Raw genomic sequence first — 22384 nt, forward strand, 5'->3', positions numbered from 1 at the left:
TAAACAGATACAAACACAGCAAATTCACATTCAAGCACTTAAACAAACACAATCAAACAACTATAAATTTATTTGCAATCATTTAGTACCATGTATGCAGACAATAGTGCTAGTATCACCATTAAATATCTCACTGCATATGTAGAAGGCGTATATCCCATTACTGACCTGGTAAGTGCTTGAATATTGATGTCAGCTATAGAGTTGATATCTTGAAGTCAAGCTTCAAACTTCTACCATGTAGATCTCCTAGTTCTTCTTCTCCTTCATTGAGTATGCTCCTACAATATTATATTATATACAATCTCAAAAAACTTTACAGTAACATATTCACTCTCACTTGGACACAGTAAGGACATCCACTTGAATATCATAAGAAAAGCACCTTGCTTAACAAAATCAGTCCATGCGTTGCAGCGGGCCTATGCTAAAGGTTCATTCAGACAATACTAGAGGATTAGGGATACCTGCAAACAAAAGAAAGTTCATTCAGACAACACTCAAGTTACTAGCTCCCTAATTAAATTAGATCAATAGTACAAATGCAGAAAAAAAAAGGTATCACAGAAAGAAAGCTTTTCTATATTGAGTTAACATCACAATATTTATCTTAATGGATTGAAGACTAAAAAAATAAACAAAGTTTCACAATGGACCTATAAAGACTCATTCTTAGAAAACAAAATGAAATGCAGGTGATCAATTAAAAGGTTCATCACCTTGGAGGGGATCCGACTGCAGCCAATACCTCACTAAAAAAGTCACCGTAATAATCGATCTGGAGGTGAGCAGCTGTCCAACTCACCTTTGCCACTTCCTTGATCTAGCCTATTGAGATGATCTATGGGACGATGGTGGCGTCAATCCTCGATCTGGGCTGCAGCTTGCTCCTAGCTCCGGTAGACCCTCAGCCCTCGATCGATCTGGCAGCAGCGAGGCGCGTGGATGGAGACCGCGACGGTGTGGAGGATGCACGTGGAACTGGGACGACCGCGCGGGCTGACCACTGATCTGGGTGCGCTGCTTTTCCTCCCTGAGCGTGGTCGCGAGAGCCTGCAGGAGCGGCGGCTCGCTTGGAGTTGTAATGGCAGCTGGGAGTGGATTGCGCGAGAAAGGATTGGGAGATAGGGTTTTTATTGTCTTGGTCAATATTTCACGCGCGCCAAAATTTCACTTGCCGCCACTTTTTTAGCCCAGCCCGCGCGCCCTGAGAATTGCTGACAGATTGCTTGATGGCCCATAAACATTTACCCACAGATAATGTGTTTCCGTATTACTATAGCATTTCTGACAGATAAACTATCCCGCTCTTATGAAATAACGACAGATGATGTGACACCAAGTTATTTAAGACAGACCGTTTGATGCTACTGTTAATTCTTTAACCACAGCCATCTGACGCTAACTTTGGGTCATGGTGTAGTGACTATCGCGCCCGACAAAGAGGAGATGGCTTTTGCGCTGTGAGCTGGATTGGTTCTGGAGGCTATGCTCTCAACGTGCGATGGAATATATATGTCAAAGGCTTGATTGAGGGGGAGGGGTGAAATTAATACTAAAAGATTATAGACGTGGTTTAGGGAAGGGTGAATATACAATTAAACTGTGGGCAGAGACGTGATTAAGGGGAGCATGGAGACGGCTAAGACGGAGTTGCTGTTTGTAGTGGTTAGTGTGTCCTTCCTACGATTATAAGACATAAATGTTGGTGTTTTGAGCCGTTAGATAAGACTATCTAACGGCCATGGGTTAAAATGCAAAATATAGTGTACATATCATTAGGTGGAGATAAAAAAATTACAACTCCTCCTTTTTATATCAGTATAGATATATCAATATATGCTCTGGTGCATGTTCCAAATATAACGCATATACAGAGTATTAGTGATCTGAAGAGGTAGTCGATCATGTAGTTTAATTTGCGCTGAACTGCAGCTGTGCTCCTTGTAATAAAGTTCTAAGTTGAGGTACGAGTTAAGAAAATTCATGGCAACTAACAGGCAACAGCGTCTTCTAAAAGAGGGCACTATATATGCATGGTAATGGTATGGAGTAGCACTTTGACATGTACTTTAATCAGTAGGGAATGAGCAGTACGAGTGACATATGGACATAGTTAATGACGGCTCCCTCCATCCTAAAATAAACCAATTTTTTACTTTTTACCTACGATTTTTTGACTCTTCGTCTTATTTAATTTTTTTTTCGATTGATATTTTTGTTTTTATTAGATGATAAATCATGAATAGTACTTTACGTGTGACTAATTTTTTCTAATTTTCTGAAATTTTTTAAATAAGACGGATGGTCAAACATTGGACACGGAAACCGAAGAATTGACTTTTTTTTGAACAGAGGGAGTAGTACCAAGGGTTTGCAAATTTTTTTTGTAAAAACATCACATCGAGTTTTTGAGCGTACATTTGAAGTATTAAACGTAGTCTAATTACAAAATAAATTTCAGATTTCGCTTGGAAACCGCGAGACGAATCTTTTGAGTCTAATTAATCCATCATTAGCACATATTGGTTACTGTAGCACTATGGCTAATCACGTCCTAATTAGGCCCAAAAGATTCGTCTCATGATTTCTCCCATAACTATGTAATTAGTTTTAATGTTCATATATGTTTAATGTTTTATATATACGTATAAAGATTCGATGGGATGTTTTTAGGAGAATTTTTTATAACTTAAAAAGCAGGGGCACAACAATTAATTTGTTGTTTGGGAGGGGGCAAAAGGGGAACCAAGCGAGTACTAGTGGACGCGGTTGCAATCTCCAAGCTAGATATATTTATCTATCATATCCCTTATTTGATTTTGTGCACACATGCAATGCACTAACTAACTAGTACCTTTCCTTGTCATACTACTGTTTATCTGCTTGCAAATTAACCTGCGATTCTTCTACCTCTCCGCATTTCCGCCAGTGGCAGGATTTTATGCTTAGGAGATTTAACTTGTATAGTATTATTTATATAATATTATTAATGCAGTCTAGATGTCTTAAAAATTAATTATGATTTTTGGGTCCCGGCTCCACCCGAGATACGCCACTGCGTTCTGCTTCATTTCTATAGGGGAACCACATTTTGACACATCCCAAATCTCGTCATTCAATCAATTACCTTTAAATACATATATAATTACAAATTAATACGTGAATTTATCATTCATTAATTTGCTCGAATTGATACGTGAGGAACTCTTTTGTTTTTTTATTTGATATTATTAATTTTTAGATCTACATTTGACGGTCTGCTATATTTAAAAGTTTTATCCAAACAAGTAAAATTATAAGTTATGCTTAATAAATCAAATAATAATAGAATAATTATATATTATATATTTTTTAATGAGGTGAATGACATCTAAAATTCAATAACGTTACATAAAAAAAGAAGAAAGAGTACAAGCAACTAGCAAGTGAAGTCAATCCTCTAATGTACTGCCTCATTCCCTTGGGTGTATCTAAATTAATCTAGTGAAAATTACCGCATATCGACTATTGAGCAAGGCTGTTAAAAATTGCGATGGTAAATCGGAATCAAAAGTTTATGAGTAGGATCATAAATAAAATTAAAATAAAATCGCATACATAGAAAAATCATACTCTACGAAAATCATTTAGATATCTTTATTAGGATCGTAATGTACGTTGTCAAATCCTATGGCAAAATTGTGTAGTTTTTCTCTTTTCAAAGCAGCAAAATTGTGTAATTTTCAAGGGCCTCCTAGGTTCGGGAGGCCCAGTATCATATGGCACCGAAATTTCAGAGGAGGCACCAATGAAGCTCGAATATGGGCTGCCAAATTGTGGCCCATGCAACCAACGAGATGGATGGGTGCGCTAGTAAATTATATTGGGCGTCCAGTACGTACGTAGCCCAAAATAAGCCCATGAATTACATGCAGGATCTGTTGTCCTTCAGCCCATGTACGAAGAATGAAATCATTCTATTCTACTCTCTCCGTATAATAATATAAGTGATTTTGTCTGTCTTATTTATCTCAAAATATGAGACATTTTACATTTCTAATTTATCAAAAATATAAATTATTTTGTAATCCCAAGACAATATTTTATCTCCTCCCATCAACTTTTGTACTATTTTTATCTCACCTACCAACTTTATACTACTTTACTGCACATGTATTAGAGCACCAAGATCAATAGAAAAACTCTCTACTAGCTCTAAAAAATTTTCATCATCAAGAGTTAACATAAAAATAATTTGTACAATAATGACACGTAAACATATACTGCATCTTTGATATATAATATACCTCTTATACTCATACAGTCTCTTCGAGTTCTTGTTGCAACGGGCTATAAATATGTAGCATGCTTTTATTCCCTCCTCTGCATAAGCATAAATATGATGTAATAATTTTTAAGCTCGTTTACAACACTTATTGTACTTGCTCATAGTCTTTGTACAATTGTACTACCTCTTTATTTCCAAGATATAAATATTTCTAGTTTGTTTTTTTAAAAGACTTTAGTGCCCTTCAAGAAACGTTAAATGAATGGAGGTGGGTGAGTAAGTGGGGGTAAGTTGGGATAAAATTTGAATGAGAATTGATTGATGTGATAAATAGTGCTGAGAAATGTGGTACAAATTCTAATATTGGAGAACAAGATTTAAATGATAAAATATGCTTATATTTTAAAACAGGGAGAATATTTTATTCCCCACAACTATCACCTTAACCTCTCTTTTTACCACTTTCTTTTGTTGTAAAAAAAAGGTATAATCCTTTATATTGTGAGGGCAGAGGGAATGTCTTGGATTGGGGTTCTTTTGGTTTCCACTAGAGGGTTGTGGATTTTCACAGGCATGCTTTCCAAATTTATAAATTGTGTTTCGTGCAAAAGTATTCTATATAAAAGTTTCTCATATGATATATAAAGTAAGGTTTTTTACTTTGTAGTACTTAATCTAGACGCATATACCATTAATTCAGCCATTTCTACCTGGAAATAGTTAAAATTATGTAAATGTTTAATCTCAGTCGTCTCAAACCCACCTGAATCACGGCTATTGCCACTATCAAGCAAAAAAGCAACACGGTGAGAAAAGGTATTACCTCCGTCCCGAAATAAGATCATTTTTCAGTTTTTTGATACAATGTTTTGACTCTACGTCTTATTTGAAATTTTTTTGTGATTAATATTTTTATTTTTACTAAATGATAAAACATGAATAGTACTTTATAGACTAATTTTTTAAGTTTTTATATAAATTTTTCAAATAAGACGAATGGTCAAACATTGGACATGAAAAACGAAAAATTAGGTTATTATAGAACGGAGGTAGTACGTACCAAGAAGAAATATATTAGTAATCCTGAAACCTGCCATTGTTATGGTAGTCTAATTCTAGTAACAAAAAGAAAAAAAAGGATCGCGGCGATTATCAATTGGGATAGGGAATGAGAAGGGGAGGGGGTTGGGGTGAGGGGGTGTTGGATTAGGCGGGGAAATTGCATATATATAGCACTGCTATCTCATTAACTATAGGCTTATTATGAACATTACAGCATAAAATATGTCATGTGACAGTAACGTAGTATATATTTCGTAGGGCTAGTGGTGTCTCCACGTGATACTGATGTCTTTTATATTTTGTCATCTAAAATAACGATAGTAAATAACTCGTATAATGGACTTATTTTCCCTTCAATTGATCTTATATGTGATACATCTATAATTTTTGGCATCTTGGTAACCCATATATAACCGACTCGCCTCTCCCATTCTCTCCACCAAATCCTCCTTACCTTCTCAATCGCTAGTGTTGCAACACATGGCTTCTACAACCATTGACATAATATATATGTGATTGGGGTTGAGGACTTGAGGGTTTCATACTTACGTAGCGAGGCACCGATATGGGGGAAGTCTAGAGGTGTGACATCAAATCCTATTCTAATGGTGGTGAAGGGCAAGAGCACCGAAGAGAAGACATTTTGGTGCACATCAAGGATGTCTACGGAAATGGGTCTAGAGGTGTGAAGACGAGGCCCTAGGATGTGGCAGTCGTGAGTCCTGGTAACGGACCAGTCATGCACGCCACTTTAACATTAATCACATCAATTTCTATATATGCCTCCTATAATCTCAACCTCTCTATAGTGTGTGGCCCACTAGATAACATTTATTGTAGTTGACCTCACTTGTGATTCTACCCTACTCCTGACATTTTCGGTCCCTTAATTCTCTGTCGTGGATTATACTACTATAAACGGTTAATTTTTCTTTTGCCATTGTCGCGTTAGGTGTTGAGTGTCTCATAAATGTTTGGTGAAGCAATATTTTTCTATCCCTTCATTCTCTCTCTTCTTCACGTCAACAAATCATGCAGCTAGCTAGCATGTCTATGGGACAGCACGTTGTTTGATTAATTGTATTTATGCATGCTGTCAGGTGCACCCCTAATTAAAATTCAATTTTTGTACAGCTTGGCAAGTTTAATTTGCTTAATTTTGACATGAGGAGCAATGGCTGGGAGTGGCCCTTGAGCTATGTAGATTTCCAGGCAATTGACAGTGCTCTACTGGCCCTTAAACCTCACTCCAATCAATAGTGGAGAATATACAGCACGTCAGTGATCTGTAACTGAACATAATCGCTGTCAATAAATAAATATTAAAAAAATAAACTGTAATGCACATGGATCTGCATGTACATATATATGCACAACATCAAACACATCGAAATCTTTTTTTTCTACCTACGGCCCTTGATGAGAACCACTTATTGATAAAATTGTATAATACTACCTTCGTCCCTAAATGTTTGATGCCGTTGACTTTTTTATATACGTTTGATCATTCGTCTTATTAAAAAAATTTGTCAAATATGTAAAGCTATATATATGCATAAAAATATATTTAATAATACCTGAAATGATATAAAAATAATTAATAATTAAGTAAAGTTTTTAAATAAAGCGAACGGTCAAACATGTATAAAAAAACCAACGGCGTCAAACATTTAGGGATGGAGGGAGTAATATATAGCTCCCGAGAGATAAAACTTGTAGATTATTGATATGTCTCCAGAACAGAAAAGAAAGATGCGTGCAGCATAGCATATAGGTAGACGATGCAAAAAAAAAAGGAAGATATAGGTGCATGCGTATATACAAAATAGGAAGATGATGAAATGGATATATTGTATTGATATGCGAGAATTGAAGTAAGCTAGCTAGCATATATGAGTAAAAGCTATATATTGGATGGTAAAACCCTTCCCTGGATGTACGTAGGGTGTACATTTACCATGCATGACAGTGGGAGGTTAATTAATCCATATTAGCTTGCAACACTAGTAGCTAGTTAATTGGGCATTGATGCGTAGAGATATGGATGTATCCATCCTATTCCTCCCTTCCCAAATGACAACTCATCCATGGAGGCATGGAGATGGAGCTAAGCAAGAAGGCCGGCCAGGCCCAGGTGTATATATAGACATGAACCACCACCCAGTTTCTACATCCATCCATCCATCCATCCATCTGTAGCTCGCTCCATCGGCCTAGCTAGCTAGATCATCGATCGATCATGGTTGCGCCGGCGCGGAGGAGGCCCAGCCTAGGGCGGCAGAAGATCGAGATCCGCCGCATCGAGAGCGAGGAGGCACGGCAGGTTTGCTTCTCCAAGCGCCGTGCCGGCTTCTTCAAGAAGGCCAGCGAGCTGTCCATCCTCTGCGGCGCCGACGTGGCGGCCGTCGTCTTCTCCCCCGCCGGCAAGGCCTACTCCTTCGGCCACCCGTCCGTCGAGTGCCTCCTCGAGCGCTTCCTGGACTCGTCGTCGCCGGCGACGCAGCAGCAGGGGAATGCGCGAGTAGTGGTCGAGGAGCTCAACAGGCAGTACGGGGAGCTGCGGGCGTTGGTGGACGCGCACAAGGCGCGGCGGGAGCGGGCGGAGGAGATGATAGAGAGGGAGCGCGCGGCGGGGACCCGGTCGGCGGCGTGGGTGGACACGGAGGTGGCGCGCATGGCCCCGGACGAGCTGGTGGCTTTCGGCACGGCGCTCGTGGCTGTGCAGGGCGCCGTGGCGGCGCGCGCCGACCAGATGCTGCGCGAGGCGCTGCTCATTGGCCGGAGGCCACCCACCGCCACTAGTACCAGGCCGGGGCCGGGGCCGCCGCCGCCGGGCTTCTTCCACCTGCCGCAGTTCTGAAATCATCCATTCATCTCCGCTAGACTAGCAATGCTGTTAGTTTATTTATTTGTTTCATGCATGCATATCAAATTCGCTTCTATCTCGCTAGCTACCCTAGCTATCTCATCCATCCATGCATCGATCCCTTCTTTCAACTTGTTTTTGCTTCCATCATATCATATCATTTCCTTTCCATGGATGCATATCTAGTATCTTGCATTGTATCCCTGCATGTTATTATGTCTGTTGCCGCTGTATCGATCGTCCACCTTATATGCGTCGAGTGGCACATATTTGTTTATGCATTAGCTGCAGCCGCGGATGTAATAATCACCTTTTATTGTTAAAAAAAAAGTTGCATTAGCTTCATGCTACATATTCTTCTTCTTATTGTTATTGTTAGTATTATCTGACCAAACACCCCCGTGCGCTAGACTACACGTGCGCACAAGAAAACAAAAGAGATTCTTCTTGTCGTTTTTCTCTTTGTCGAATTGATAGTTTAAGTTGTTTTCATTACTCAAACACAAAAGTAGAAACGGATTATTGATTTACGAGGTCAGTTAATAATAAAATTATAGTCGGTTTACACCCAACAAATCATTATAGATAGTTTCATATATAGCAAGATAGTGTCAACTCTCCGGCTAGAATAGAAAGGAAGCTACTATAGTATATACTTAAATTGCAAATTAAATAAGGCAGAACTGACACCTAATCTCTTATTGAATTATGTCTTCCATCTATGCTCTGCCTATTCGATTTTCTTGCTATCCCAATATACTAGGTAGGGTTTAAGAGGATGACCAGGCATCTCTTCTCATTGACATCTCTTCATGTCATTTTCTTCTTCGCTGATTGGACAATTTAAGTTATTTTCATGAAACAACCATTGAAGCGGAAACAAAATTTTTATATACGATGTCTATCAATAATAAAAAGGGTTGCTATAGCATAATATCTTGTTTCAGAAATAGATGATTTCTACGACGTACTAAACTTGATACCTCACCGGTATCAAATCTAATACTATACTGATATCAGCTGATACCAAAGTGTGTACTAGCCAACTTGATGAGGTAACCTTGTGTAGTTGGGCAGCTAGCAAGCAACAGCCAACTTGGTGAGGTAACCTTGCGCTGTTGGACATCTAGCAAGCAGCAAGGACATCAACAACTTTTCATGCATCAGACTATTGACGTATCATGTTTAACAATGAAAGTAAACACTATCAACCGCTATGAACAAAAGTAAACATGTTGTGTTAAAGACAATCTCACCGTCGTTATAGTTGAAGCATGCATATGAGATTAGATTTGTATATGAGATTAGAGGGAAAAGAAATAATCATGTCAATTAGTTGAAGCATGCATACATACGTGCAATATACCATGTAGACGCAGAAGTTAGAACTGATTATGGGGATATCGTGCGGGGGATGGAAACAGGATCCCATCCGCTAGCATTTCCAATAATAAAATTATAGTTGGTTTGCACCTAACAAGTCGTTATAGTTCTATATATAGTAAGATGCTGTCAACTCTCAAGCTAGAATAGGAAAGCAGCTACTATAGGCTATTGCCTTAAATTGTAAATTAAATCAGCCATAACTTGACGCCTAATTTTTTATTGAAATATGTCTTCCATCTGTGTAATACCTATTCGATTTTCCTGCTATCCCAAATTCCCGATATGCTAGGTAGGGTACCAGAGGATGATAAAGCATCTCATCTTTGCCATGTCTCTAGCTAATCCCAACAAACTACACTACTACCATCCTCGGCACAACGCATGGACAGGTGATGTATTGCAATGGTTTGTCAATTGTCACCTAGCTCCTTTTTCAATATTTTATATATTGAACTCTATATCGATAGATACATATCTCTATGTATCCTGATTCAGCCATGCATGAGTATGATTTGCAATAATCTTGCTGAATAAGATTTGTGATGCATGATATAGCGATCATTTTTGGCATGCTGCTTACTACTACCAATCATGCATGCACATTAGGATTAAGTAGTTCCCTATTAGGATTTGTTTAATCTTCAAACTACATATGACTCAGGAAATTAGGACTCATCAATCGATATCCCACCTTCTCAATACTAGTAATATACTCGTACATTACAAAGACTTGTATGGATTGCACACAAGCCTATAGAGAGAAAAAATATTTTTTGAGCCATATGATTTTTTTAATGGAAGTGATGGCTTTTGCATGCTTTATCACTACAACAAGAACCCCTCTCTAGCAATACATGCTTACCAACGCATTGACCATCTATGGTAAAAAAAATAAACTTAGCAACACTTTCTAGTAGGTGGGGTGAGTTTGCAATGGATAATTCGTGTTGTAGCACATGCGTTGTAACATCTTACATAATTGGTAATAAATAATAGTATATATTGCTAGTTATGTGTTGCCAAGGATGAGCTGTGTTGGTAAAACTTTTAGGACTAGATACGTCACTCTCATCCATAGTTAACCAAAAAAAATTCTCATATATAGAAAAATAACATATTTCAATCTTATCTGTAGTTAGCCAAAAAAATCTCATTCATGAGAAAAATAACATATTTTAATCTCATCCGTAGTTAGCCAAAAAAAATCTCTTTCGTGGAAAAATTACATATTTTAAAAAAGTCTCATATATAAAAAATAACATATTTTAATCTTATCCGTAGTTACCGAAAAAAATCTAATTGATGAAAAAATAACATGTTTTAATCTCATCCGTAGTTAGCCAAAAAAATCTCATTCACGAAAAAATAACATATTTCAATCTCATCCATAGCAAAAAAACAAAATCATTCGTAGGAAAAATAGCATGATAAAAGTACACAAGTCCAGGATCGAGCACACTACCTGTAGGTTGAAGCATTGAGTCACTAACCAAGCAATTAATGTGTGAAGACTTGATATGAAGTGTACTTAACTTTTCTAATAAAGAGTATATACCAGAAGTGGATTAGTCATTCATGTTCATTTGATAAAATAATATGTTTTATTACATGTACGTACTCAGGGTACATGTCAATAATTTAAGAGAAAATTGACAAAATAATACGTTTTATTATAAGCTAAAATATTAAATTATTGTACATGTACGTATTCAGGGTACAGGTCAATAATCTAAACTAGAATAATATCAAAATATGTCACCAGTTCGTGAACCGTCGAGAATTTTAAATCATTCTCACGCTCAGGCTGACAACAAATCAAGACCATGGTTCAATGGGTAGGGCGTCCCTGCACAAGCAAGAGGTCAGAGGTTTGATCCTCGCCTCCGGTCTTTCTTTATTTATATTTAAATAATAATATAATATAAGTATAACTATAATTAAATATAATAATAATATCATAAAACTAGAGGAACATAAAACTAGCATAAATATATTGCTGCAACTTATCTTCTTTATTGCTAACTAGCCACGCTTATTGTCACATATTACCAACAGTTGTGCATGTGTTGTAATTGATGTTAGCAACGGCAACAAAGGCAACATATATTTAATGCGTTGGTGCAGAACCTAGCAATACTTATTTGAACATTTAGACATATATATATATATATGTATTGCTAAAGGGGGTTTTCTCTAATAGTGTATGCTGCGAAAGAGAATGGACGACTCCGCTTTTAACTAGTTGAGATAACTTTCTATGTAAGTAGCAAAATAAGAATCATAGGTTCATCTATACCAAATAGGGGATGATTCCTTGCCGAACATGGACTAACGGGGTGAACAAACGTTGTCCACCCGACTCCTCCATCCCTTCTATGAAACAAAAAATAGGATTCAACATATCCCTCCAACCAAACAGAAAAATAGAATCAACTCATCCCTTGATCATAGGATTATTCTAACTCATCCTACGAGTCCACAAACTAAACACATCACAGTGGAGTGCGTAAACTTTTCAATCATGGAGAGTTATCGTGCAAAAGCAGCAGATAAGTGCCTTTTCACCAAACTCAAACAACGACAAGATTGAGGAATCAATACATATTGAATAGAGCGAGCGGCGTTAATTTGGACCTCACACTTGCAATTGAGAATTGGAGACCTCACACAGATATGTGTTGACACTATACGTACGTACGTACTGAGAGGAGCATGAACTCGATAATATATAATTTGTTTGTGTACAGACATGGATGAGATGATCGATTATTGAGACGCGCGATCGGCTCGACGAAGCAGCAGATCGATTGAGCGATATGATGGATAGAAATTGAGTTGGATATATATGATGATGGTGGATGAGAGATATATCGAGATCAGTAGTCGGTGGTGGGCAGCTGATCGTGCGGGCGCTGGCCGATGAAGATGATGTCGTAGACGAGCGCGGCGATGGCGGCGCCGATGAAGGGGCCGAGCCAGTACACCCAGTGGTTGTCCCACACTCCGGTGACGACGGCCGGGCCGAAGGAGACGGCGGGGTTCATGGACGCGCCGTCGAAGGCACCGCCGGCCAGGATGTTGGCGCCAACGATGAAGCCGATGGCGATGGGCGCGATGACCCCGAGGTCGCCCTTCTTGGGGTCCACCGCCGTGGCGTACACCGTGTAGACGAGGCCGAAGGTCATGACGATCTCGAAGACCACCGCGTTCCAGGCGCCCACGCCGGCCGACAGCGAGAAGGCTCCCACTGCCTCGCCGCCGGTGGCGATCTTGAGCAGGAGGCAGGCGACGACGGAGCCGAGCAGCTGCGCCACCCAGTAGACGACGGCCTTGAGCAGGCTGATGTTGCCGCCCACGAAGGCGCCGAAGGTGACGGCCGGGTTGACGTGGCCGCCGGAGATGTTGGCGCCGACCGCGACGGCGACGAAGAGGGCCAGGGCGTGCGCGAGGGAGGCGGAGATGAGGCCCGCGGGCGTGGTCGCGCCGCCGTCCGTCAGCTTGCCTGGAATAAATAATATAATATGTTAGTTTATTTATTATATATAATCTAATACGTGCATGGTATATATATACATATGCTTACTGAAGGCCATGCCGGATCCTGAGCCGGCGAAGACGAAGATGAGCATGGAGATGAACTCGGCGACGGCGGCCTTGGCGGTGTCCGGGTGGGACAGCTCGCCGGGGGCGCCCACCGCGATCCGGCTCACCGGCATTTTCTCACTTAATTGCTAAGTAATCACCTCGACCTCGATCGATCCACTTGATACTCTCCCTAGCCCTAGCTTGTGTAGTTGTATATATATAGGAGAGGTGGAGATGACCTCTTCAAACCATACATATACATGTGTGATCTGTCATTCATAACGAACGAAGGAGGAGGATTAATTCCAATCGATTGATTTTATTTTTGTCCGCACCGGCACCGCCCTTTGCGCGCCTATTTTTGTCATCAACAGAAAAATGCTCTAGGTACAGACAAATCTATGGATAACAACCACCGCTCTGATTTTTATTTGCATTCCAAGTTCTCTCCTCTTCTAGTGTAGACGACATGAGATGCCTGTCCAAAAGAAAGGAGAAAAAGAACATGCTATACAATGGATTAGTATCCAAGATGAGACGAAGCAATTAATAGAAAAGGGTGGATCCAGCCGGGTAGGGGAAGATAACGGGTCAGTTTAGCTCGTTAAGACTCGGTTCGTTTAGACTCGTTATTTGAGCAAGCTAGCTTGACTCGACTCGTTAACGTTACCGAGCTAAATGTCTATGTCGACTCAGCTCACAAGCAGGCTCTTCAAGCTCATTAGGCTTGTTAACAAGATAAATCTCATATAAACTATAATTTATAAATTTACCATTTTATCATATATATAATCATAAGAATAGACGCTAAGTACCAAAGAACTCACTAAATATAATAGTTTGAATTGATCATAGGGCTAATCACTAGTTAATAAGTTCTAAATATGTAAAAGTGTAGTGATGTTTGGTAATAACGAGCAGCGGCTCGCAAGCCGGCTCGTTAAGCTCACGAGCTAAATGCCCAGCTTGACACGACTCATTAAAACTACGAGCTTGAACTGATTCGAGCTTAGCTTGATACAAGTACGTCGATCTGAGCCACGAGCTTTGAGATTTTTGTTTATCCGTATAGCTAGGTAAGGAGAGGGTTAATTCACTTCTTCCTCCTTCAACCCCTACTTTTCTTCCTTCTCTTTTTTTCCTCTATCTCCATTTTATTTTTCTTGGAGATCTAGCGGGTTGGGGGCTTCGAGCCCTCCCGCATCCACCCCGGATTCATCCATATTAATAGATGTCTAAATTTTTTTAGGAAAAGATATATGCATTCTTGTAACCAATGTTCTGGACTCATATACCTAACTACATGTAGAATTAAAAAAAATCCACTAGTGTTTTTTTCTATTAAAAAGGAATCATCAATGAAAAATACTAGTCCTAAATGATGAGAAGGCGATGTGTGCCGCCCAGCTGATGGGGCGGGCCTCCTGCCCAATAGGGAGGCGTCACGTGGAGAAACGATTGGCCGAGAGAGCTGCTGAGGCGCTGACCGTGACGTGGCTGCACTGCAAATCTGCAATGCCCTGATTCATTCAATAATAAATAATAATAAACTTGCCATTCCTGATTTTTTTTAAGTACTAGTACTACCACTGTACAAGGGCATTCTCAACCCAATAATTAGAATGATGTCTATAGCATTAAATAAGTTGTCACATAGGATAAAAAATAATGTGACAAGTGAATAAATAAGGAAAGATAATGAAACCATGTCTTGCATGAGATATGATTTCTATACAGCATCCAAGATATCATGTGAGATAAGCAGCATTAAATTTAAGTGTGAAATAGTGGTGTTTGCATTGAAAGAGTAATGTCTAGTACTTCTTGATGATGAAAAATTTATAGAAATTATATCTAGTGTTATGGATTAGAAATGCCCTAGGCTGTGGTTGTAGTTTGCGTGTTATTGTAAAGATGTACTCCACTATTTTGGCACCCACTCACTCGCCCAATCAATCAATCGTGACGCATACATGTTCTAATAGGACGGGACCATCATCATCAGATGATGGTTTCTTCTCCTTCTCATCCTAATTGGCTGGCAGTATATGTTGCACAGCAGGTTGGAATCTTTTTAGTGGTGTGGACTGCGGAGGTGGAAAGTCCTTTTAGCTAACAACAATCAGAGAACTGCCAGGTAAATAGTCACTAAAAATAAATAACTATGTACATATTTTAGCGTTTAATTTGATTTTTGGTCTTGTTAACATATAGAATCTAAATTTAAACTTATGCTAATCTATTTTTTCAATTTTCCTTTTAAAAAATTGTAACTATTTACAGGTTGCAAGTGGAGGTGTCAACCTCTTACTTCCTGCCTCCGTCCCAAACCCAAAAGCAAGCATGCTTACATAATTTAACACCATTAAGATTGAGAAAAAAAATATTATGGAATAGCTAGACGTAGGAGGGAAGTTGGAATAAAATGAGAAAAATTGAATGAAAAATGATCAAATGGATAACCGGTAGTATAAATAGTGTTAAAAGTACTTAGATATTATACTATGAAACAGATACAAAACACATAAATGCTTATACTTTAGAATAGAGAAAACAAGTAACGAGCTGCTCAACTCCACTCTCCAGTCCACTACTAATAGGAGTATCTCTGAGAGCAGGTACAATAGCAGATTATAAGCAGCTATAGGCATATTTTAAAGGCATATTTTAAAAAGATAAGAGGGGAAAGAGAAGAAAGGTGGACTACTAATTTGTAACCAGCTACACACAGGCTTTAAGACAAAATGTGTGTATGTATATCTATTGTATAAATTGGTTATTAGAATGAATTGAAGTTAGCAGTTCGTTATACCATTGACTGTTATACTATTGACCTTGCTCTGAGAGATGAAAACTAATAAATTGGAAATGATAAAACGGTTCTGGATCGCGAACGTATATTATCCGCTACGATGCTAGCCATACTAGCTCGCTTTCCAGGACCAGATTGATCCACGCTTGAGCTAAAAAAAAAATCGAAGGGAAGCTATCTGATGCTTCTGGAATCGAATCGTCTCGACTCCAGAGTGCTGTCCAGAAATGGCCCATTAGCCACATTTTATCTCACCCTTGTAAAGTAACATGGCGTGCTTTGAAATTTTGGTTTGATCCATACATGAGAAAATGACTAAAGGGTTCATTTACAACACAAATATTTCACTTGTAGCATTTTGTTTTCTGAAATAATCTGAAGGATCCCAGCATTTGGCCCCGAGAGAAATCCACCCATATTAAAAGTGCCCTAAGTTCATATACATAATCACAATATGGGATATGGTCCTGGTGGAAACTACTACCGATGGATTTAGAAGGCATAACAAGCATACATACGAGCCAACTGAACTTGACTTGAAATGCCCCCGAATCACAGATAAGATTGTTCTTTTTTTTGTGTGAAAATGTTATACAAACCTAATCTCTCATATCTCCCCAACATTGATGGTACTGCCTGTGTCGGTATAAGCATATAAATAAATCATGAAAACTTTCAACAAAGGAAGACAACAAACGTACAAGAAATTACATACAAGACAAAATATCACCAGGAAAGGGTGCTTTCTCCATATACGAAAATTTCGTTTTCCAAGTCCCTGATCCATTGGCATACCCTATTGCATACCTTGATTGCTTGACTCTGCAAAACAAGTATGTTCAACATTATTGAGTTGCATGAAGAATGATGATGCATTGATTTATTCTCCTAGTGCATAACTACTACAGCATTTCCCTGTCGAAATGAGGAAGTACAAGAGGCAAAACCACAAGTCAGCGTAAATAAACTTAAATATACTGATTGTGACAAGTACAAACCTTGTCAGCCAGTGGATTAAAGGCTGCGTACAGTTCAAAGTCCTGAGTTATCCAGCAAAACAAAACTGCAACAAAACAATTAAGAACTTAATTGTTTTGCTATAAATCACAGTGGAAATATCACGAATCAGCGATTAGTAAATTCAATAACACCTTGATGGCAACATACTCCTTGTGGGACATAAAAGCCACAAACATCATTGCAACAAACAGCGGCAAATCTGGTATTTTGGTGCATCATGGACTTGGCATTCCAACAAGTAGGCATAACACATGCACATGATGATGATGCCACCATTTATATTAGAGGATATTTGCACTAAGAAGTTTGGAAATATACTTTATTTCCACATATACATGTGCATGCAAATGTTCAAGACAAGTCTCACAGGAGAGAGATGCAATTAACTCAGATATTATCATACAGCCCCCAGTTTTAACATTATTTTGAAAAGGGTTTCACAACTATGTTTTGGTAAGTAGTACTGCTCACAGAAGATGTGATTCCATGGTTAAACAAAGGATATATGGGCCGGCCCATGGATCACATTATCATAAGAGTATACAGACTTTTGTGGGTAACAGATTCACAGCAACTGGAATCAAAACTACGAACTTTGTATATCAACACCATGTGGAAAGCTCACAAATGGCCACAACCTATAACACATAAAATGCAACATGCACTGCAAATAACCACATTAAAATCTTAATAATTTATAGGCATGATTATTTGCAGGACACATGCATTAACACAAGCGACATCTGGAAAAACAAATAAACATACCATAGAACTCTCACAGATAACATGCCATCTTTTTTGTCACATGTGCACCATCACAAAATTAAGTCCCTCCGTATTTTAATAGATAAGCCGTTGACTTTTTGTCACAAATTTGATAATTTGTCTTATTCAAAAAAATGTGCAAGTATGTAAAAATTTAAGTCATAATTAAATTACATTTGGTAATAAGTCCAATCACAACAAAATAAATGATAATTACATAATTTTTTTGAACAAGACGAATGGTCAAACGGGTGCCAAAAAGTTAACGGCGTAATATATTAAAATACGGTGGTAGTATCTTTCTTCATAGATTGTCTACTTTTCTTTTCCTTGAGAACAATTTGATAAGCAGAAACCTGAATCCCATGGGTATCTTATCAGTGACTACTATAACCCCTACGCATTATAAAATAACCGAGCTTCAAAATTGCCTAAGAATATATTGTAACTTTTGATCTTCTGTGGTATGAAACTGTACAGTTTCTACACACAGAAGTCTAAAAGCACTAATGTGTGGTGAACCACCTTTATCAATAATCCCTCTTTAAACACAGATAATTAAATTGCTGGGTAACTCACCATAATCATCATCTCTTCTGAATTGGGTTTTATGTGGGCCAGTTGCTTTATCATGCATGGAAGCATACAATTTTTGGTAAGCTTTGTACAATCTGCACATATCAGTTCATTGATTTTATACATTAAAAAGATTCATCCATATAAAAAAACAGTGAATTGTATTCATAATGCAGTACCTCTTCTGTTGCTTTGGGTTGCTTATGATTAAGGGGAACTCAGATGATACATATTGATCAAGGTAGATGCTTTTATAAAGAAAGTGCCAAAGTCCAGCTGGTCCACCAATTGCCATTTCAGAAGATAATAACTGAGAGTGGACATCTTGAGAGAACTGTGGAGGTGGTGATACAGATTGAGAAGACGGATCAGCAGGGAGATCTTCAATGCGCAGTGCACTCTCACGCAGGGACCTTTGAACTTCAACAAGGACATTTGCCTTCAAGAGAACATTCTGAATGCGGGACCTAAACAATGTTCAGAAATAAAAAAGAACTTAACTCTGTATACACTCTAGACATCACGGTATGTGGATGTGGTCACTTGATTAGCAGATTGTATAGCTCACCTGGAATCTTTTAGATCATAAAAGGCATCTGATCTTGCAGTAAGCAGAGTCAAGTATGTATTTTCCTGCCATGAAGAACATTACTTAAGAAAACTGTAGTGTCTGTCCCCCTCAATTCCAGATAAATACAACATGATAACAATTGATAACAGGTAACTAGAAGCATGACCTTGCATTCATCAATCCTAATCATGCATATGTTTCATCCAAATACTGAATTCCCCTACAAAAAGGAGTTCCATTGTGCTACCCAATTTATTATAAAATTACCTAGGTGTTTAATATTTTTTACAGGATCTGGCTTCTTGCTCCAATTTTATCCTTTCACCTTGTTTTCTTTTTTTTTTCTATCTTCTATATCTCTACTATGCAAGTATGCGACTGTTTTCCATTGATACTCAGTTTTAAACATGCATGTTACCAGCAAAAGGTTTTGACAAAGAGTTACCATGCTCATTGGCTATAAAGAGAAAGACTGTGTTCAGTAGAATCTAAATTTCGATGTAGAAAATAAATGTCATAACATAACTGATAGAGAAGCTGAAGGGAAAATAGAACATGGCGAAAAAGACCAACATTGTTTTCCATTTAGTGCATGGCTACTAACCTAATCAACAGTAAAGGTTCAATAGTAACCACCAAGGCAAGGGAAAGTTGGCCTAATGAGGACAGAGCAGATTGAGATATCACAACTTAACACATTAACACTATTACATATACTCATAAGTTATTTCAACACATATAAAAAACATATACACGTCCAGATGCATATATTTGACTCACATCAAAAAAGTGAACATAAGCATATAAGAAAGCCATAGAATTGTATCTCGGCAGGCATATTGGTGAGAAAGACTCTGAAGTCCTGCATAAAGAAATAAGGCTGTAAAAACATCTCAAAGTAAATCTCTCCCATTTCAGACAGTGTGTCATGATGATTACCTAAAAGATTCAGAGGATAGTATGAAATTTGCAAGCAGAAAAATATCATCAGGATGCAAAGTTGCCTTTTGTGCTCCCACAAGACTAATAACCTGAAAAATAACAAAGAATGATATCCCAGAAACATGAACAAGCAAGATTGAAGAGAAAGATCCAGGACAGCTCTATCTTAGACTGCCTCAGGCCAGGATGGCAGCAGCACAAAACAACCAAGGTGGACAGAACAAAGCAAAACGTGTGAATCAGTTTGTAAGTTTATAGGGTACAGAACTACAGACAATTGTTAACTGAGTGTACCATGGGAACACAAGCGAACCATGGTATAGAACATACTAGAAATTCCAAATTCAGCATAGGTAAGGTGAAGACATCAGGATTGATTAACCAACAAAGACTAAACTTGATATATTTGTACACACCCAAAAGTCACATAGATTTAGTGTTCCAGCAAAAAGAATTCCTGGAATTGACATCGACAAACCTTGTGCTCACACATCAACAGTGCAAACAAAACTCCTGAATCAGCAATGTCTTGTAAAACTGCACTAGCTGCCTGCCTTGTTGATTGAGCAAGGGGAAGGCATGTGTATGCATGAAGAAATGTGGCAGGATTCCTGCAGAATGGTTCAATGAGATTTAGTTGGCCAAGTAGATCCTAAAATGTATCAAGCATAGGGGAAAAAACAAACTGACCAGCTGAATGCATGTATAAGTGATAGGAAAACTGCATCTGTGCCACCTAGCAACGGTGCCATATCAAATTTAGGGTTCTTCTCAAAGCATCTGTTGACTGACTTGGTCAAAATCAGCAGGGTCTGTAAATTAATTTTTCACATAGAGAAATCTGGATGAGAATATAGAAAGTAAGTTTGTCTAATCACAACCAGAAACCCACAAAATTTAACAGGGTGAATGCAGCAGCGGAAGCACCTGACCATACATGAGCTCAAGTTGTCCCCTCAATCCTTCATATGACTCTTCAGTGCAACTTATACAGACTAGGTATATTGGACCCTTGACAAGGAAAACTATCTGAAAGGTGGACAAAAGTAGGAGTTAGAAAGATTTGGAAATAAGATGTCCATGTTTATGCTTGTACATATGTTCCAAGCTGGCATAAAAGTATAGGAAGAGGGTAAACATTTGGACAGGAAGACCACCTCACCTGATGTTTGCCAGCCCTTACAAATTTGATATGGTCACCACTGGAATGAAAACAATAGGCCATTGCAGAAAAGGTTAGGGTAGGGTATTAGGAGGCCACAACCGAAGTGATCACTGCAAACACAGAATTGCGACATTGCACACCTGTTCTCAACGAAAGAGATAATTGCTTGCAATGTGGCAGAAAAGCCAGCAAGCTTATGCTCATCTCCATACCTGAAAATGAAGGGGCAAAGAGAAAGCATTAAGTGAGGGTTTTGGTTGGCAAAATGCACAGGTGGGGCATGAATTCCTTGCTATTGCATTTGTTTCCCTTTTACCTAGAATATATTGGCTTGCCAGAATTGCTCAAAATGAAGAAGTGTTTTTTCCGTTTCCGCCATGAAGCAGATGCGTCATCCTGAAAACATATATATAACCGACCGGGTGAGGTGGGCAAATAAATAATCAGCAAGGATGGGAGTTTTTAGTGCGGAGTTAAATGGTACTCCTACTGTAGTAGCTAGATTTGTGAAGGAAATCACATGGAAACTGAATGAATAGGTGGTGTACGGTACGAGTGTAGAAACCTCGTCGAGATGCTTCTTGTCGCGCGGCCAATCGTCGGGTTGGGGTTCGGGATCGTCGTTGGCGCCGGTGCTGGAGGCGAGGCTGCTGCCCCTCTCCCCGGCGTAGCCGCTGCTGCTGGGGCTGGGAGGGCCGACGTCGGCGTCCCTCCAGGCGGCGGCCGCGCTGCTGATGCTGCCGCCCCTGGAGGCGGCGGTGAGGTAGCCGTCGTCGTCCTCCTCGTGGATCTCGCCGGTGGCGAAGTCAGGGGGGAGGTCGGCGGTGCGGAGGGAGAGGGGAGAGAGCCTCTTCTCCGGCTCCGGCGGGGAGTCGGTGGGAGGGCTAGGGTTGGGATCCATGGCCGGCCTGCGATGCGATGCTGCCGCCTCCCTCACCCTTTCAATTCCTTCTTCGCCTTGGAGTTGGACCCAACCCAACAAACAGTCTAAAAGTCGTCTAACCGAACCGACCGCTTGTTACTTAGTTGGTTAGTTGGGTTGCCATCCCTCTTCACTTCACTTCACTTCACTTCATTCAATTAGCTTTACACTTGGTCTCGTTTCAGATTTACGTTAACATAATTCTTCAATCTCAACTATATTCTAAAGGATGATGAGCAAATCCTCATGCTTGCTTTTTCTTTTTTACGTGCACGCGCGTGTGACCAAACAAACACAAACATCCATGCCCATCCTTTTGTTTCCTTGTGCTTGGCTATCGCAGCTTGCATGTCTCTTTCCCCTACACTGCTACACCAACACCAGGATCCCGGATGGATGGATGTACACGATATAATAAACCTTACAAAAACAGAAATAAACG

General features: G+C 39.2%; 3 protein-coding genes across 4 annotated transcripts; 1 reads left to right on the forward strand and 2 right to left on the reverse strand.

The window, feature by feature from the left end:
* Positions 1-7571: 7571 nt before the first annotated feature.
* LOC102705781 (agamous-like MADS-box protein AGL29) lies at positions 7572-8192 on the forward strand. The gene has a single exon (XM_040520009.1). It carries the CDS (start codon positions 7572-7574, stop codon positions 8190-8192), a length of 621 nt encoding a protein of 206 aa, XP_040375943.1.
* A 3858-nt stretch (positions 8193-12050) lies between these two features.
* Positions 12051-13305, reverse strand: LOC102708293 (probable aquaporin TIP1-2). Its single transcript, XM_006645344.3, has 2 exons — positions 13168-13305; positions 12051-13086 (listed from the first exon to the last, which is right to left on the reverse strand). Exons 1-2 carry the CDS (start codon positions 13298-13300, stop codon positions 12461-12463), a joined length of 759 nt encoding a protein of 252 aa, XP_006645407.2. The 5' UTR covers positions 13301-13305; the 3' UTR covers positions 12051-12460.
* Positions 13306-16209: 2904 nt separating this feature from the next.
* Positions 16210-22305, reverse strand: LOC102708573 (vacuolar fusion protein MON1 homolog). Of its 2 annotated transcripts, none has more exons than XM_040526996.1 (15): positions 21586-22305; positions 21337-21416; positions 21161-21232; positions 21018-21057; positions 20783-20884; positions 20546-20667; positions 20334-20466; positions 19853-19944; positions 19694-19775; positions 18911-18975; positions 18522-18809; positions 18346-18437; positions 16980-17044; positions 16712-16803; positions 16210-16617 (listed from the first exon to the last, which is right to left on the reverse strand). In XM_040526996.1, the coding sequence occupies exons 1-15, from the start codon at positions 21919-21921 to the stop codon at positions 16581-16583; spliced, it is 1698 nt and encodes a 565-aa protein (XP_040382930.1). In that variant the 5' UTR covers positions 21922-22305; the 3' UTR covers positions 16210-16580. The 2 variants fall into 2 exon arrangements, with proteins under 2 accessions (XP_040382930.1, XP_040382936.1); XM_040527002.1 differs by having other exon boundaries at positions 16697-16803.
* Between the last annotated feature and the right edge of the window lie 79 nt (positions 22306-22384).

The sequence above is a fragment of the Oryza brachyantha genome, chromosome 1 (genome assembly GCF_000231095.2).
Source record: "Oryza brachyantha chromosome 1, ObraRS2, whole genome shotgun sequence".
In the NCBI taxonomy this organism is placed as follows: domain Eukaryota; kingdom Viridiplantae; phylum Streptophyta; class Magnoliopsida; order Poales; family Poaceae; genus Oryza; species Oryza brachyantha.